Here is a 19,207-nt window from a genome sequence, read left to right on the forward strand (position 1 = left end):
TCCTATTGAACGGTATCTAAGCTCTTCTTTATATGGGGGCTGCAAATTATGTGGAGATGCAGGGCATCAACCTTGGCACATGCAGCAATACATGTATTCCAACCCTTGATTTTAAAGAAGATAAACTTGTAAAAGGGTATAACTTCAACTTTTTCTCATTTTCTATTCCCATCATATGAGTCAAAGATGGTAGGTACCAAAAGAGAAGACATGGTCATTTTGGTCTCTAATAAAGGGATTCAAAACATTTGATGTTAATTGCGTCAAGTGTTCATATAATGTATCAAAAATTTGGCCAATTCATCAAACGAACAAGTTAATGGTAGAAATTTAACGTCAGAGACTACATGGACTAATGGAGAAATAATTAAGGGATTTTAATTTATTTTTCTTTCTTTCAAGGACGAAAATGAGTAATTACTCATAGAAAAACGAAGCAAATGGTGGATTGGCTCATCAAGTTCATTTTTATTTAATATATTTTATGTTTTTATTCATAATTTTATACTATTTTTTACGGATCAATTCGTCAACATGCCTAACAATCAACAAATTTCATACATTTTCCTTGTTTCTGTTATTGGTAGACCAACCTGTCAACCAATGTTGGGGCGGATTGCATTTTCAACTCACTTTCCTACTTCAACCTTCTCTGCTTTGCTCTGTGGAAGAATATGGAAAGATATGGTGGGTTGATTCATTATGTCACCCCTGAAAACTGCATGGATATTAAAATAAATAAATTGTCGTTATCTAGCAAAGAAACTGAGCTCCATAAGATATAAACCTAATAAAAGCTTAAGCTTGCATGTCTTGTTGTTTTGACCCTTAAAGAAGTTATGACGTTGGGGAAGTATGCCAAGTCCAAACTGCGTCTCAATCCTTGGATGATTGTTTTCAAACCAGTCTTGGTTTGATTGTATGGATTATGTGCTAGAAATGTTTAAGTCATGGATGTATGGTAAAAACCCTGTAGAGTTTGAATGGTTTTGTTGCATGGCATTGTGATTATTTTGAGTCCCATCACAAACATTGATTCATGGTGTTGGTTGGGACTTGGGACAGACTCCCGAAAGGAGCGAGCTTCCACCAATGTGGATCTAACGACTGTTAATCTGTTTCATGGATCTCGGGGTCTCTAGGACTCAAGGAGTATCATCGTTGATGTCATAGAGCCTTGAGAAGACTATAGCACTCACCTGAGTGTACACCTTCTTAACAAAGGTTGGTGGTATTAATGGGAGTGTTTAATTAATGTACAGATAAAAAAACAATGATAATAAGAATTAATCAGAACGATACGAAGATGACTACAATAAGGAAAACAAAAGACCTAGTAGAATCTTAGCTTCCATCATCTGCTTGAAAGGATATCTGAAAAAGAGAAATCATGAAAAGGTGGCCCTGTAACAAGAAAGTAAATCCAAAAGTAAGCAACACATTTTCACAAAAGGAAAAAATAAGCAGCAAAGGTCAGGTTTATCTAGAGCACCAAAATTCGGACTGGTACAAGTAAAACCGCATGCGCATGTGTACAAGGGAGTCAGAACATAAAATAGAACTATTCTTTTCCATGTGTATTCTCAAATACAAGTGTGTGCAGAGATACATGAATAGTGGAGAGGGAGCGAAATATCATTCACCTTCTTGTTCACCTAGAATGTAAAATGGAATATGTGAGACCATCTTTGTCGCACCTTCATTCCAGTTTATGCTGCCAATTTTCTGTGTGGTACCTTGTGAAGATCGTGAAGGTCCTAATATGGATGAACTTATAGCAGGGTCTTTCATCAAACCCAGGAAATCACATGCACGCTTCCATACTCTCATATCAGAAATTCGAGACCGAGCAACCTAAAAAGCATATCCTTAATTAGAAAAACAATTGCGTTAATGATCTCTAATGCTTTTCCCTGTGAAATAAAGATACCTTGCCCAAGGATACACGTGCTCTTGGTAGTAACTCACGATGATGCGTAGCAAGCTTTGCAATGGCTGTCACGACAAAACACAATAGCCTGGACTGCGATGACCTTCTGTAGGTTTCCATATCAGAACTAAGGGATACCTCCTGTGCCATGCCAAGACGACTTCCAAGTAAACAAAAAATAACCCGTCAAACAATTACTGATTAAATCTCCAGAACTGGAAGAAGCATGGTTTATGCTATTACATCATACCTTGAGGAAAGGTTTTCATACAAAAGTAGTTCTAAACTCTCAAAAAGTTCACGGGCTTCGTCTTTGTGAGATCCACCACCACCACCATGCTCTCCAATGGCCCAACATAATTGCAATGCCAATTCTGTCTAATTAAAATTCAATGAATTTTCAATCCAAGATTGTTGCATCACTCCCACATATAGTTAAAATAGTTCTTGACTAACCTTGTCTGGGCTGTCATAAGCTTCTCCAAGTCTGTCCATTATAGGTTTCTGCAACAAATTCTTGAGATATTAGATATAAAGCCATTCATGAGCTTCTTGAGTTTAAAAGGCCTGGTTCTTGACATGGTAAGAGGGTTTCTATAACTAGATTATCAGTATTGAATTTCGGTGGAAGTTACAGTATGCTTGTACATTTTCAATTCTTCAAGCCCATAGGGATCTCTTATGATGATTGATACATTGTTAAATATAAAACGATTCATTAGCTTTTGTCTTACAACTTAAGCTCTTAGGAGAGTTAGTTCTTGACATGAGCCATAGCCTAACAGCTTAAGCTTTTATGAGTTAGTTCTTGAAAAAAAACCATGGCTTTCTAAAACATAAAATGATCAAATTCTATAAAAATCACAGCAGAGAAGTGACAAATGGAGCAGTCTTTCAAAAAATAAAAAATGAATGCAACTTTAAAAGGCATCAATTGGATGGAGATGGCCCTTCAACAACAACAAAATCATAGTCACATAACCCAATCTTTCAGTTCACAATCTTAATGATCTTGTTATCTGTCTTCAGGTAAATCCATGCCGAACTACGTGTGAAATAAAAAATTAAAGCAGTATATTGTCAGAAAAGTACCTTTAAAAGTGCAATGAAGTTTGGCGAGCGCTGAAATGTGGAGAGTATAAACTCCAAAAGCCGCTTATGAACCTAAAAGCACAAGAGAACTTAGAATGCAGAGTAATGGATATGAAACAACAACTTTATTTTTTTAATTAAAAAAAAAAATTGGGGAAAGGGGAAATTTTTATTAATCAAAGTGGCACTAATGACCAATTTACAACTGTCCCCGAGGGAAGTTGAACTCGATACCTTGAGGTTACAAGGCTAAGCTCTTACCACTGAGCTAGCACCTCAACTTAATTCACAAAAGCAAAAATTAGAAGTTGGAATTATAACAATATCAAATAAGGCAAATGTAAAGGTGTCCCAAAAGTTAATGCCTTGAGAAGAGATGCAGATCGCGGAAAATAACGGCTTGTTCTAAATTCTAATTTTGCTACACTAGTGCTATAGTACCACAATAGCGGCTATTTGATTTTGAAACACTTTGTACTAAAATAGCGTATTGTGGAGCAATAACAACTTGTTCAAATTTCACTATGCTATAGCCCTATAGTGCCACTAAGCAGTTATTTGACAACACTGACGGAAGGCAATAACAATAGAAAAAGATAACAGCTATTTAATATTTGACTATTTTGCATGGATTTTCCACATACACTAACTACTCAAATATAATAGATACCTCATAAGAGAATATTTTGTCTGGAAATATTGTTGCAAATCTTGACATAAGCAGGGGAACCAACGCACAAATCAAAGCTGAAAGTGTTTAAAAGAATGGGGAAAAACAGTCAACTAAGCCAGATGATGAATACATCTCCACAATAAAATTTTCAAGCATATGTATCAACAAAACTTACAATCATTCACTTCGCGCAATGCTATGGAGAAGTACATGTCAAAAAGACGAGGTGTCAGGCGGAGTAATGCTTTCAGCCTCTCTGAGTATGGACTATTGACTGCAGCCTGTAATATTGTAGTCATCACTGGTGATGACCAGGGACGTTCCTGAAATAAGATAGAGTTTACCTGAATATCCTAACTGGAGCTTGACATCCCAAACAAATATTCTTGAATAGTAATGGAGTAATAATATCAAACAAATTAGGAGTGCTACATAAATTTACCTTGAATTACTTTGTAGCCTTGTTTTCTTTCAATCAAATTTTAATGTTAAAAATTATTTAGTAAGTATCTTATGTGTGTATTAGATTAGATTTGAATATATTGTGCATATATAATTTACAAATTAAAACTTAAATTGTTGGCATTTATTTTATTTTTCAAAATGTTATGCAAAGAAAATTAAACTTTCAGAAAATAAATTTTATGTATGAACCAATAATTGTTAGGGATTTAATTTGAATTTGATATGTTGGGATAATCAACCATTTGAACTTGAATTTGGAAAATGAGTTGAATAAACATAAGAGATGCCATGTAGGTGATTGTATGAGGGTTTAGTGAGTGTTCCATGTTCATGAAAGTGGACTCTCATTATTTGGGGCAGATATTAACCTTTAAAAGAGTAGAAACTAGAAAGTATTATTATTTATTAGTGATAGTGAACTTTTTATCAATCCTTTTATGCTAAGTGACTACTGACATGGGGTAAACATGACGAATTAAAAAAATGCCTAACAACTTGAATTTGATCTTCATAATGAGAATAAAAACAAACTGAACTGAGAATGGTGAATAATAAGATGAAAGATAAACATACAGCGATACCATCATTTTCATCCTTTAAGATCTCAAGGAACAAAGGATCAGACACATCAATTGCACTGCTATCCTCAGATTCAGAATCTCCTCCACCATCTTCTATAGTTGAACCAGTATATGCTTCATCCATAAGGGCAAGTAGCATCTAAATTAAAAATAATTAAGTTCACTTCTATTGTGAACAAATGCAACCGTGCTAAACTTCACTCAAATTCAAAGCATCAAAGATAACCTTAGGAGCCGTATTTTTCTGAATTGAAGCAATGCTGCTTCCAATTAAAGGTCCAGAGCTTTTTTCCACCTTCTCCAATGCCACCACCAAAACTAGCAAAGATGGGCCGGAAATGTTGAATCGATTAATTTCTTGTTAAAGGGAGATAATAAGAAAAAGAAAATCATCATATCCTAAAATCCTAGAGCTCAATACAAGTGGCATCCACAGTAATATGATTAGGGATTGGTTACTAACACATACTATAAGATATTTTTCATATATTCTAATATATATTGATCTTTTCTATAAAATGAAAAGGTAAATAAGACATAAATGGTCGTATAACGTTAACTTACTAGGCAAGTCTAGTAAAGATGGAAACAATGGAATAAATGACCCAGGTGACATTAATCCCGGAAAGGCTTTTAAAATTAGTTTCTCTAATCTGCAAGAGTAGACAAAATATTCAGACAATATCCCTTTTCTATTAGGAACGCTCTAACACCACAATTTAACATGTTGCTAGTCTGGTGAAATATTTATGTTTTTGATTCATTTCAGGCTCCGTTTTTGGTTAAGATTCGTGTTATTCAATAAAAAGTGAAAAACAGGCCAAATGTTGGTATAAGGTTTTAGGATCTTATACAAATGTAACAAACTTAACTTTTTCAAAAGTAATCTGCATCAGAGTTAAGGAGTTTTAGCTCCCTAACAAATGGTAAGTGGAAAATGGTTCAAGACTTCAAGTACAAAATTTCAGTAAACTAGAGAAGCGAAATATTTTTCTGATGAAAAAATAACTTCATTAAGATAAAAAAGATGAATGGAATAAGGTACGAAGATAAGATATCTTCCTAAAAAAATGAAAATACAAAGAAAAGAGAACAAAAAAACATCAATGAAGAAACCTATGCATGCAAGGGGAAACCCTTCTAAAAGACATCAGCTAACTACAAACTTCGGCTTTTGTACTCCTACCAAAACCAACAAATTTAGTCATCAAAACATAGTCCAAGGTCTTGGGACACACCTTACACTTGCCGAAAATGTCGAACAACGACTTCCATAAAGTAATAGCTACAGAGCCATGTAATATCAACTAGAAGATAAAAGAAACTATGATACCAAGAACCAATTATATTTGATTGCATTTAGCAGTGATAATATATTCCTTCTTGAAAATCATGAACAGTTCAACTTCAAATTTCTTGCAATAAGCAACTAAACAGATTTCCATTTCAATATTTACCAACCTTGCACAAGAGATTAGTTTCAAGTTTTGTTATCCTTGTTGTTGATACTAATTATTTACTAATCATTTGCATCTTTAAAGCATTAATTCTTGAAAAGGGATAAAAATAAATAAAAATCCTTGTGAATTTCAAGATTTGAAAGCACGAAAGCACAGCACACAATCAACTATATATTATATTAACTGTTTCAGAATATGGCAGAAAAAAGTATTACCTTGGCTCCCCCCCACCCCTCAAATCAACCCAGGTAAAACAGTACATACCTTTCACCATTCCAAGCTATCAGCTTCAACAACAATGGAAAAAACTGCAAAAAGAACAATCATAAGTGAAGTCAGATAGAAATGTGCTATCATTGTGCACCCCTCTGTATCAAAATCAAATGAGAATCCTCCTTGGGGCCTCGTATTCTAACTTTCTCCTCGCCTTTAGAATTTAAATTCAAACAAGTGTCTATCTCAGTTTCCTTTTCCTACTTATCCCTTAATATCGGAATACCAAATTTTAAAGAAGTGGATCTCTCATTCTTGTTCAGCTCTGAATAGATTCTGCATTCACCATGACGTCTACCCACAAAATAGCCCTGATACCAATTGGTAGAAACTGTACCTTATTGCTGGAAAATGGAGAAGAATTCTCCTTGATTACAGAATAAGGAGAGAGCTTCGTGGGTCTGCCCACCTCCCAATGCAAAAGGCCCTACTTCTCACAAATGTCACCTCCCGTTACTCACTTGCTCCCCTAACTAACTAATTCATAACTGTATAAACAACCGGATTACCTATCACTTTAATACATAAAACTACCTGTTTAAACAAAATACTCTACCTTAAAAAGAATGTACTCATATTAATTATTAAATTTCCTTATTTTATTGCATGTTAAATTCGTAATAATGGTCAGTGCAGCAAAGCATAGATTATAACTTATACCTGAGGCATTAAGTTAGGAAAGGCAGTTAAAAGCCTCTTTTGGTTGATAATGAGAAATTCAAGCATTGCTTCTGCGACGACAGGATCGGCAAACTCCCTGAAACAGGATACAAATAATTTAATAGAATGATAAATCCAACCTTTGTGATATTGGTTGTTTGGAGGCAACAAAAAATATGTAAGTGATAGCATACTCTAATATGAATCTCTAATGTGTATCCATTTTCGACATGAATCTCATCTTGAATCCTGATTCCATATAATGAATCTCAATTCACTATGATGGATCTCGATTCATTCTAATGAATCACTACCTAAACTTAGTGTAGTCAACCACTTTTTGTGGTCAACTATGTATAGTTAGCCAATTTTCTTAAGTCAATTGATTTATGACTTGAATCATGAATTATTTGAGGTTCATATATGATATAACAACTTAAAAATGTCTTATTTATTGGTAATGTATCTTCCGGATCATAATAAGATTCTATTCACGATTTGAAAAATAAGTCTTCAAATCCACATTTTGAATCTCCATTTGATAAACATGTTCACAACCCCTTATCTCTCTGACTCCAGCCCTTATGTTTCTCCTCCCAAATCAGTAAACCACTTTATCGCCTCGCAGATGGGAACAGAGACACAAGAGTACAAGAACGAGCACAACTAGATCAGAATATGAACATAAAACAATTATTTACTACACTACGCACACAGAGAATGATGGTGTCTTAAGTGAGAATGTTGGTTGAGACTTGATCATTTAATCTTAGTTTCGTACATGACAGTTGAGATTAAATTTAAGTAAAATCAATCCCAATAATCAATGTAATATTGAAATTTGAATGATCAACAATAACTTCCATCAGCTCATATATAATTAATTACCTGCTCAAGCAGGAGCGAAAGAAGGTCCTAAGACTAGGATCAGCATCATGGAGAACAACTTCCCCAAAGTCCAGGTAAAACTGAAGAATTGCCTGAAAACCACCAAGTAAGATAACGCTGAATTGAATACAAATTAAATAATAGGAAAAAACTATTATTGAGAAGAAAAAAAGACATACGAGTAAAAGAAGACCATTAGAGGTTCGAGATTGAGAAAGAGAAGCCACAGCGCGCTGAAAAATCTTGTTAATCTGTGGATAAACCCTAGCTACCAAGTCTTCAGAGTTTTCGGTCTTGCATAATTGATGAAGCTTCTTCACCTAATCAAAACAACAATAAAAAATTATACCCATAAATATATATAGAGAGAGAGATAGGGTTTGATGGAATAATATGAAAACTGTACGGATTGAAGAAGAGAGGGATCGGAGGCGGGATCGTTGGCGGTGTTGGAATCTCTGGCACTGGTAGAGAGCGTTCGGAGGTAAAAATCCCAACCTCTGTCATGCTCGGGCATTGTTAGAAGTAAATTATGTGACGAACGAGATCGATTTGAACTGTGGCGAGCGAAGCAGCAACACAGGAATGTGTGTGTGAGAGAGAGAGAGAGGATTATGAGATGAGCACTTCGTTCTTCTTTCACGGAACAGAATGGCTACTGTCTTGAAATGCGACGGTAACGACTAACATGCCACGTGTCACCGAAACGACGAGTCATGTATCCCCGTGCTCTTCCAAAGTCCAACGATATTTACCACTGGGGCTCATTCTAGTGTTTCCCCTTAGAATAGTGCATCGTAATCTCTTTTCGTAGAACCGTTAGATACTTAACAAAGTTATGGACAACGATGATTAAAACTTTTTTGTTTATTTTTAAATAATATAAATCAAATTAAGAAAATAAAACACTGCTAAAATTATTTATTGTCCTAATTAATTTTATATTGGCTCATTAATTAGGGACACCAAAATAATCTCATGTTTAAACACTTAAAATAGCATTTATCTACTAACTGTAATAATCTAATAATTTATCTCTAAAGTAGAATTTTATACAACCGTATTATTCAAAAGAAATTTTTAATGGAGAGCAAAATATTTATTTAAACAAAAAAAAATCGAAAAAATATCTTTTCACTCTAAGAACTTTTTATTTTATTGTTTGCATTTTAGATTTAAATTTTTTATTTTTCTTCCGGTATTTATGGGTACTATTTACTCATATACTATTTGGTGCAAACTTTTTCTTTTTCTTTTTTAAATTCACCACCTATTTGATTGAACCTATTTGATTGAATGCTTATGTAAACTTTAATCCATAACTTGATGCTTAATTTTGTAAAAAAAAAATTTAATATCTTTGATTTCTTCTCCATCATAACTATTAATTTAAAATTGAAAACTATTTGATAATTTATATTTTTTTACTTCTTTTTAATATGTTGTCATATTTCATTTTTTATCTTTATTGTTTTTGTAGTCTCACTTTATTTTTCAAGCTTTTATTATAAAGTATTTATTAAGTTAATTGCTGATGTATTTTTATTTTAAATTTATCATACAAAACAAACAAAATAATTGAAGATGAAAAAAATTCGTTGTGATTACTCTAACATCAGAGAGATTGAAAATTGTGAATCAAGCTCCACATTTGCTATATAGTTGGAGATTACTCCAACATTTGATGTCATTTTTCTCTCTCTAATCACCTTTGTGTTTTATTTTCTTTCAAAAAATAGAAAAATATTTACTTACATAGAGATCTTTGTAATGCACAGTGTGGTTTATTGTTATATGTTTCCCTTTTCATAATATTGTCAAAGTGAAAAATAGATAATTGTCATAATATTGTGTGTAGTTATAATTATATTTTAGGTACATATTCAATTAAGTATATTGTAGAACTATTTGTATCTATTAACTAGAAATGTTGGTTATATATTTTTTAGTGAAATTTGAAAAAAATTGGTTGTGTGGAAATACTTTTTATATAGGCTTTAGATAAATAGTTAAATTGATATATGTAGAAAAGTTTGCAGGAGAGTTTAAGTTATCAATTCAATTTTAGTAATTACAATTATGTATTAGGCTACAAAGACAAGAGTTATTATATATGTTACAAAGAATTTAAGTGATCAAGTCCCAATAAAAAACAAAAGAATCAATTATCTTGTACCTTTTTAATCTCATTTCAACCCACTTTCTTATATTTCCTTACATAGTCTTGCAAGGAACCGATTAAGTGCTTCAGTTTTCATGTGATGGTTTAGAAAGGTTTCAATTCTAATTAAAAGAAATATAGGACAAATATTGAACACTAATTATAAATTTAGAGATAAGTAAATTAATTAATATTTTGAATAAATATTCAAATTAAATAATACGAGACGAATATAAAAAAAAAAGTATTAAAAAAACGTAGGACAAATATCAGACTCAATTTTCAATACTAAATATAAAAAATCACAAGATAAAAATTTGTCATTGATAAATATTATAAAAAAAACACATGATAAATATTTGTAATTGATGCATAAAAATAATATTAGATAAATATATTTTAGCGATAAATAAAAATTACTAGATAAATATTTATTATTAATAAATATAATAAAATGTGGAATAATATTTATAACTGATGCATATAAAAAATATGAGACAAATATTTATCATTAATAAATATTAAAAAAATACATGACAAAGATTTTTCATTATACATAAACATAGTAGACAAATATTTCTCAGAGATAAACATTTAAAATATACACAAAATATTAATTACAATATTAAGTGTATTATTGATCAAATACACTTTCTTCGAATATGCACAAAAATAAAATATTACAATTCATTATCATTATTATTTTTAATTTTATTTGAACATTATTAATTCAAATAAATTATATTTGTGTATCTATAGTATAAAAAAAAGTTTTTTAACTGATTTTTTTATTTATTACCTTACAAAAAATATAGTAATGATGCGATACCCGTACTTTCGCAATGGTATTTTACTATTAATAAGTAAATTTATATTTTTTTTTTTTGTCACAAAAGTAAAAAGGTACTTCAATTTTTGATGAGTTTAAGTTTTTCTTTTTATATATAAATATAATCTATTATCCGTTTTTTAACAAATTAAAAACGAATTTTTTCCCTGCATAAAATTTGCCGTGAATAAAATAATTATAAAATATCCGCTAAATTTGTCTATGATTAATTTTTCTATGATTAAGAAACAAATTCGGTATTCAAGGTTTTACAACACTTACTTGTGAATATTTTTTTTCTAAAAGAGAAATTTAAATTTAGTGATAAAAAATAGTAAACAAAATAGATTTAAATTTCTTGCATTTTTTCAATGAATATAAAATAATCAATAAAAAAATGATTTATAAATAAATATCAATAATATCGTAAACAAGACAAAGATATTTTGAAAAGGAAACTTCCATTTCACATGTAAAATTATATTCATAAGATATAAGATATTAATACTTATATAATTTATTGATATTCAAACATAGTCCAACAACAGGATTAGTTAAAATCAACTAACCTTAGTTACTGGACTTTTTCTAAGATAATCAACAATTCTATTTGAGATACAATAAGCAGTTGATTGAACAGTAATCATAGGATTAACACCAACAGCAGTAGGAAGCACACTTGCATCACAAACAAACAAACCTTCAGCTTCCCAACTCTCACCATTTTCATCAACACCACCTTCCTTTTCATTCACTCCCATTCTACAACTCCCCATTTGATGAGCAGAAGTATATATATTCCATTTCTCATTACCAGGTAACAATGCTCCTTCCATTGGACAAACACTTTCAATAAACTCTTCAATTTCAATTTCACTTTTCTCACTACACTTAATTCTCTGTCCATCACTTCTATGTGTTCCTACTTCATCTGCTCCTGCAGCTATTAAAATCCTCAATGCTTGTTGTAAACCACTTCTTATATTCTCTTTGTCAATTTCATTCAATTTGTAACTTATTCTTCCTTCACTTGTTACTTTTCCACATGAACTGTCTCTTATTATTGTTATAAAATGTGATGTTCTTGAATAGTTTAACATTCTTTGTTTGAAATCAAGTCCTGATTCCCAAGGACACATTGAAGCAAAAGATGCTGGTCCTATTAAAGGTGTTTCAATTATAGCTCTTGTATATGAATTTGAATCATTTGATGATAGTAATTTATGAACAGATGTTATTATCCCTCCTTCATAGACTTTACCTTTGAGATCTAAATTTTTTGATTCTGGAAAGTAACCCCATGTCATTAAAACAGGATGGAGATGAAGGTTTCTACCAATGTTTTTGTTCTTTAAACCACTAGTGATCATTAATGGGGGTGTTAAAAGTGCTCCACATGAAGAAACTGTTACTTTGGCTTCAATTTGTAGCTTCATTGTTACTCTAGTATTGTTTAAAGTCTTTGCTAAAACTCCTAAGCATGATTTCTTCTTTCTTGTATTGTTGTTGGTTTGAAACAAGAATTTTTCAGCTTTGCAACCTGTTATTATTACTGCGCCTTTTTCAACAGCATCAACAAGCCATGTAACTTGTGTCCCAAGTTTCTCACCTTTTGGACAACCATAACCACATGAACCACAATAATGATTCCCTGATGAGTTTCTTGGAACATAATCAACTTTTAGGCCAAGATTTTGACACCCTTTTCTTAGTACTTGGTTTTGGAAACCTTCTTGTGTGCAATTTTGATTGACACCAATTCTTTCACACACAGTTTCCATAGCAGAAAGATACTCTAAGCTTGAAAACATTGAAAGTTTGTGTTTTTCTGACCATTCTTTAATCACTTCTTGTGGTGTTTTTAGGCACGCTGACCAATTAATAGCTGAGCCACCACCAACGGTTGAACCTGCCAAAACAAGTATTCTTGAGTCTGCAGAAACTAACATCCCTCCACATTCATATTGTTGGTTCATTGAAGGACCTTCTAGTGATGAATAATCCTTTGGAACAAAGTAGTTTCCTTTCTCTAGAACAATTACTTTGTATCCAGCATTTGAAAGGACAGAAGCTGCAACACCTCCACCACTACCAGAACCAACAACTACTGCATCACATTTGATTTTGAGGATGTTGTTTTTGGAGTCAACTATAACATTTAGGCCTTTGTCAGATAGAGATTTTTGAAGAGTTGAGTCATGTTCATGCATGGTTTCTATAATACCCTTTTCAAGGGGTCTCTCTTCACTCTCTTTGGAGACATTGGTCATTTTCTCATTAGGTGAAACCTCATATCCAATGGCTTTCCATGTTGGGTTGTCACCATTTTCATCAACCTGCAAAAAGTCCACTTTCTTAAGCATTTGGTACTTCGATAGTGTAGGAGTTTAATTTTTATGTATTTTTAGTTGGACAATTTTTTACTTTGTCAATTAATGGCAATCAATCTTAACTATTTTTTTATTAACATTTTCAATAATTTTACTATTTTTGATTTATTTACAATATAAAATATCTTTAAAAACTTTGTAAGACTAGTATTTTACCAATAAATATTGATATCAAATACGTATTCTCATTGGTGAGCAAAATCAGATAGTACTTATTAGAAAGAGCAGCTTTAATAAGCATTTTCTCTATGGTACCACTTGTTTCTAATATTTATATATATTAACATCATTGAAATACAATGATTTAGCTATTGATCAGATCTATTTAACAAATTATTTGTTTCTCATTCTATTTATTTGTCGGAAGCTTTTGGTCTATATCAAAATTTGTTTGTAGAAGATGGAATTAAATGTAAAAAAGGTTATTTTTTAGTTAAATGTCAAATTTGTATTAGAAAATTTTCATTCATCATTTGTTACTGTTTTCGATTATGGAGTTATTCTAGAAGATTGTATAGTCTTAATTTTTATTTAAAAAACTCTATTGAGTTTTTTAAGAGAAAAGCAAATATAGTAACTCACACCTTAGCAATGGTAGCCACTTATATATCTAGCCTTCATTGTTATTATTATATCTCTACATGTATTGAAGTGGATGAAATGGAATAACTTCTATTTTTGTAAAAAAGAACATTAAAAAATAAAAAACGACTTGACGTGTACCGCATGATTCACTTTAACACTTAAATTGGGGAAAACTCTATTATAGATGACAATATAAGATTGAAATGTAGCTATAGACAAGAGAAGTACGTAGGAAGGTTGAAGAATATATATACCCAAGAGAAGAAAACAAAGTGGCATAGGACTTTGATGTAACCAAAAGCGACTCTAATAGGAGTGAGGAACCTATGCTTGAGCCACCTCTGCACAATCTTTTCTCTTTTATCCAAAGACATGCTTGAGAATTTGTTGACAAAGGGCCATTCCTTACTAAGACAGAGAAAACCACAAAGCAACAAAGTACCCAACCTCGTTGCCAGAAGCCAGAGAACCACTCTAATCAACATTACTGCTTCTATTAAACCCCTCTTAACTAACGCCTCAGCTACCTGTTGCCATTCAAAATATAATTCAATAATGTCCACAATAGTTTGTTCAAATAATTTAATAAATAGTAATAGGATTTCATTTATATATACTCCGATTGTCATATCAGTAGAAACATTTTATCTTTGACCGTAATTATTTTCCAAGTCATATATATAATTGATAAAAGGGCGTTGAAAATATAATTTTTGTTTCACTTTTGCTTCCCACACCCCTCAATTTACTTCTCACACTCCTTAATTTTTTTGTAAACCCTAAATATCCAAACTACCCTTCTCTCTTTATTCAATTAACTCATCATTTCTAACTTCATCATTTTCATCTTCATTAACCTAACTTCATCATCTTTTTGAATAGTTGTTTTTGAATGTTCATCAATGGTTGTTTTTTCAATGGTTGTTCCAAATTTTATGTGTACGTGAACTCAGTTCACGTATGTGAACTGAGATAACGTATGTGTACGTGAACTCAGTTCAGGTATGACTGAGATTTTTCAAATTCTTACCTATATGTGAATTGAGTTCACGTATGTGTACGTGAATTCAATTCACATGTTTGCTACGTGAATTGAGTTCACGTACACCTAGGTTATCTCAGTTTACGTATTTCATATGAAATTTTAAAACTCCATTGGTGTACGCAAACTTAATTCACGTACGTTTACGTAAACTTAATCCACGTATCATCTGAATTTTCTTAATTTTATCAGATACGTGAACTGAGTTCACGTACGAATCCCAGATTTTGAAAAAAAAATATTTAAGCTACAAAATCCATACCTAGTTGATTTAAGTCACTATAATGATAAAGATGATGAAAATGATGAAGATATTGAAAGTGATTGAAGATTATTGAAGATGAAATGTATCAAAATGATTGAAAAATATTGAAGAAGATTGAAAATGTTAGGTTAACGAAGATGAAGATGATGAAGATAGAAATGAAGGGTTAAGTGAATAAAGAGGGAAGGGTAGTTTGGGTATACAAAAAAATTGAGGGGTGTGGGAAGTAAAATGAGGGGTGTGGAAAGCAAAAGTGTTTTTGTTTTTAGTGATAGATAAGAATGACAACAAAATTTACATCAAGAGTTAATTATTTACTAAAACTTGTTGCGATTTGGGCGGAGCAAATCCACTTTGATTGAATGTGTGTGCGGCTTTTCCTGAAATTAAAACTCCAGGTAGAGACAAATTTGAGTTGTTGATATTCACCCGCATTTAAACTTTTCTTCGCTAGTAATACTATTATTATTTTTAACTTTGATATACATTTACATATTTAATATTTTTAAATATTAAAAATTATAATATTCTATTTATAGAAAATATAATTATATGCATATGATGTAACAGTAACAGTAACAATTTGCTCCGATATTTAAGTCCATCTGAGTGATTCTATGTTATTGGTTTCTTATTTTCAAAGTGAATTTTAAAAATTAAATTTGTTAGGTAAATATGGATTTAAGTTAATTTTTCAGTAAATTTGAAAATAGTTCTCTCTTAAAACTCAAAACAACAATAAAATTATAATTTTTGTTTTAACTCTAACACATAATCATCTGTTGTTGACTTTAGCAAGACTTTTAAATTTATTACTAAACAACTAAAATTTAAAATTTATAATATTTAATTATTTTCAAAAAATAATAAAAATTATTCATATAAAAACTGAATATATTTTTTTTATAAAATTTGCAATTACATTGTTCCTACACTACAAAAAAAAAACTGTTGTTATGTACGGTAAATTTTATCACTACCTACAAAAAATCCGTAGATAACATAAAATTACTTAAAAATTATCTACGGACACAGATTCTAGTTATTTCGTTTTTTAAGAAAATATTTACCAATAGAAAACTCAATACTGTGACTAGTTTTTTTTAAAGAAAAATCAATACTTTTCTTTAGAGAAAAAAAAATAATACTTGTTATTAAGATTTTGTACTTTATTATTATGTCTGCCCTCCGATCTTTGATCATATTTTAGTTTTCTTCTAAAATTTTGATTCTTGTAGAAAATTAAAATATTATTAGTTATATTTTTTTACTCTTAAAAATTTAAAATATGCATTAGATGAATTTTATTTTTATTTAATAAATAAAATATAAAAAGATTAAATTTATTATTTTATAATATGCTAAAGGCTAAACAAAATCAAAGTTGAGAGTGTAATTTCAAATATATGAAATAAAAAAAATATTAAAGATAACATTTAATGTTTTGTTTTTGACAAACAATAGAACATTTAATGTTTTGTACTTCCACATTAAATGTCTCGGTCCCTCTATTTCATTATAATTTCTCTCGCTTATTGTCTTTCTATTTTGATATTTCGGTCATTTATTATAAATAGATTTTTTCACTTTTTTGAAGAATATTGAAAGAGTAATTAATGTATTTATTTTATGTATTATTATTTTTAAATGATCTTTATCTTTATTTTTGAAGCTTTTAAATTTGACTTTTCATATTTTAAAATTAATTCTTAGTATTAACAAAAGGTTTTATATATATAGAGAGAGAGAGTATTTGTTGACTTCGTAAGTAATTTTATAATAAATTATTTTATTTAATAATTTAATATAAATAATAAATTTCACTAATTTAACTATTCGGTCAAAAAAATTTATTATTAAAATCAATTTCATATATTTTTATAAAATTTTAAAATTATTTAATAATTCGTTAAATAACTTCAAATGAATGTATAATAAATTTTTAAAAGTTATAAGTAAATGTTGATGGTTAGATTACATATTTACAAATTTAAAATTTATATAAAATTTTATATATTTAATGATTAATATATTATGTTAATAATAAACAGTTAAATTATTAAAATTAATTATTTATATTAATTTATTAAGCGGAATAATGGAATAATTTATTAGATTAAGTCAACAAATATGTATCCATGTATATGAGAAGATATATCAATCATCAAATAATAATATTTTTAAGTCATATGTTGAATTGAAAATCATAGGTGGGATCAACTTAGTTGAAGACTAAGTTATGCTAAACCTATTAAGTCTACAAAAAGTTATTAGGAATAATTATAACAAAAATTACTCCTTGAATAAGTTGATATCCACCTATATAAGAATAAATCAATATAGATTTACTTTATTTAATAATTTTTTATGGACATTAAATTTCAGCAATTATATATTAGCTTAAAGATCATATATATGTGGAAAAAAATTATATATAAAAAGTAAAAAATTGTAATTTGTAACTATAAAATTTTATGGCTGATATTATATTTGTATTTTTAAAAAGTTGAATAGAACGACGTATCAATAATGTTTTAAATTTTATAAAAGTTTGCAAATTAAATATACTTAATAAGAATTAGATTTAATTATAATTTTAGTCTTTTTATTTTTATTGATTTACAAAATTGATCATTTATTTTAAAAGTTAACAGTTTTAATTCTCTATCTGATTTTTTAACTAAAAGTTAATTAGTGATTTATGATGTTTTAAATAACTTGATATATAATACGATAATTTAGAATGATTAATACTCATGAAATTAACTTAAAACACTTAAAAAATTAAATTTCAACTTCATAATTTTTTTTATATTTTTAATTTAATTAATGACATATGAATAATTAATAATTCAAGATAATTCTATATCATAAATTATATGTCGTATCATTAAAAATATATAAAATCATTTTTTAATTAAAAAATATGAGAGAGTGATAAAAAAAATTATTGATAATTAAAATAGAGAGGTAATATTAAATGTACTAAAACAGTAATTAAGTTTAAAAACTATCAATTAGATGACTTGGTTGTTAAATTCAATGATTACGAAGAATTGGAATAAGTGGATCATAATGTATATATATACCTCATGAGGGATTGGATACTGAGAAGCAGAGAGGTTCAAGAAAGATTGGACATGCTTTCTTGATTCATCATCATCATCATGTTGGTCATCTTTTCTTTGGTTCATAGCATCCACTGGCAATGAAGGTAGAACAACCTCACATATGCTTGTGAGTGACTCCATCTCAGCCACTGAAAACCCATGTTTGTATTTGCTATTTTCTCTCACACCCCTTAACAATGGATGACACTTACTTCTCATCTTTCTTTCTCTTAGTGATTACAACCTTAGATGTGAAAAGAACTAAATATTACGTATGGACATGGAGAATTGGAGATCTCTCTCTATATATATATATAGAAGAGTGTGCTAGAGTCATAATTGTTTATTTGTGTGACATAAATGTGGGAGGTGAAAGGGGAAGAAAATGAAAGTAGATGCAAATATGCAATTGATTGTTTACTATGTTTGTCTCTTTTTATTATAGGAAGAGGTGGAGAGATTCTCCCCAATCAAACTTCCAAAATCAAACCTTCCACCATAGAAAATGTGGTAACATGAAAGGCAGGACCAAATGACTAACTTTAGGTAACTGCCCAACCTACACATTATAGGTGTTTATGGTCTAGCTAATTTAATCAAAATGGAACTAGAAAAAATAAAAAATAAAATTATTTGAAAATCAAAAAGTAAAAAAAAAAGTTTATTTTAGGTGGCGGTTTCAGGTGTTCTCTTTTGATTATTTGTTTTTGTTGTGGTTTGAGTTGTTTTGGAGTTTTTTTTTTTTTTTTTATAAAATAATATTGTGATTTTTACAAAATTTTTGTATTTTCTTTTAATTCCTA

The 19,207-nt window shown here is 29.8% G+C and overlaps 2 protein-coding genes across 2 annotated transcripts; both read right to left on the minus strand.

Annotated features, from left to right (window-relative positions):
- Positions 1-448: 448 nt before the first annotated feature.
- Positions 449-8,773, minus strand: LOC101494199 (uncharacterized). The gene is made up of 17 exons (XM_004505394.4): positions 8,429-8,773; positions 8,202-8,342; positions 8,023-8,114; positions 7,135-7,231; positions 6,466-6,509; positions 5,306-5,394; positions 4,968-5,059; positions 4,734-4,880; positions 3,871-4,018; positions 3,693-3,769; positions 3,023-3,094; positions 2,387-2,434; positions 2,181-2,308; positions 1,931-2,090; positions 1,644-1,854; positions 1,334-1,404; positions 449-718 (listed from the first exon to the last, which is right to left on the minus strand). The coding sequence occupies exons 1-16, from the start codon at positions 8,537-8,539 to the stop codon at positions 1,355-1,357; spliced, it is 1,707 nt and encodes a 568-aa protein (XP_004505451.1). The 5' UTR covers positions 8,540-8,773; the 3' UTR covers positions 449-718; positions 1,334-1,354.
- Positions 8,774-11,456: 2,683 nt separating this feature from the next.
- On the minus strand, positions 11,457-18,788 carry LOC101502991 (long-chain-alcohol oxidase FAO1-like). The gene is made up of 3 exons (XM_004505417.4): positions 18,384-18,788; positions 14,242-14,514; positions 11,457-13,348 (listed from the first exon to the last, which is right to left on the minus strand). The coding sequence occupies exons 1-3, from the start codon at positions 18,621-18,623 to the stop codon at positions 11,573-11,575; spliced, it is 2,289 nt and encodes a 762-aa protein (XP_004505474.1). The 5' UTR covers positions 18,624-18,788; the 3' UTR covers positions 11,457-11,572.
- Positions 18,789-19,207: the final 419 nt, after the last annotated feature.

This window comes from Cicer arietinum, chromosome 6, assembly GCF_000331145.2.
Source record: "Cicer arietinum cultivar CDC Frontier isolate Library 1 chromosome 6, Cicar.CDCFrontier_v2.0, whole genome shotgun sequence".
Taxonomy (NCBI): Eukaryota; Viridiplantae; Streptophyta; class Magnoliopsida; order Fabales; family Fabaceae; genus Cicer; species Cicer arietinum.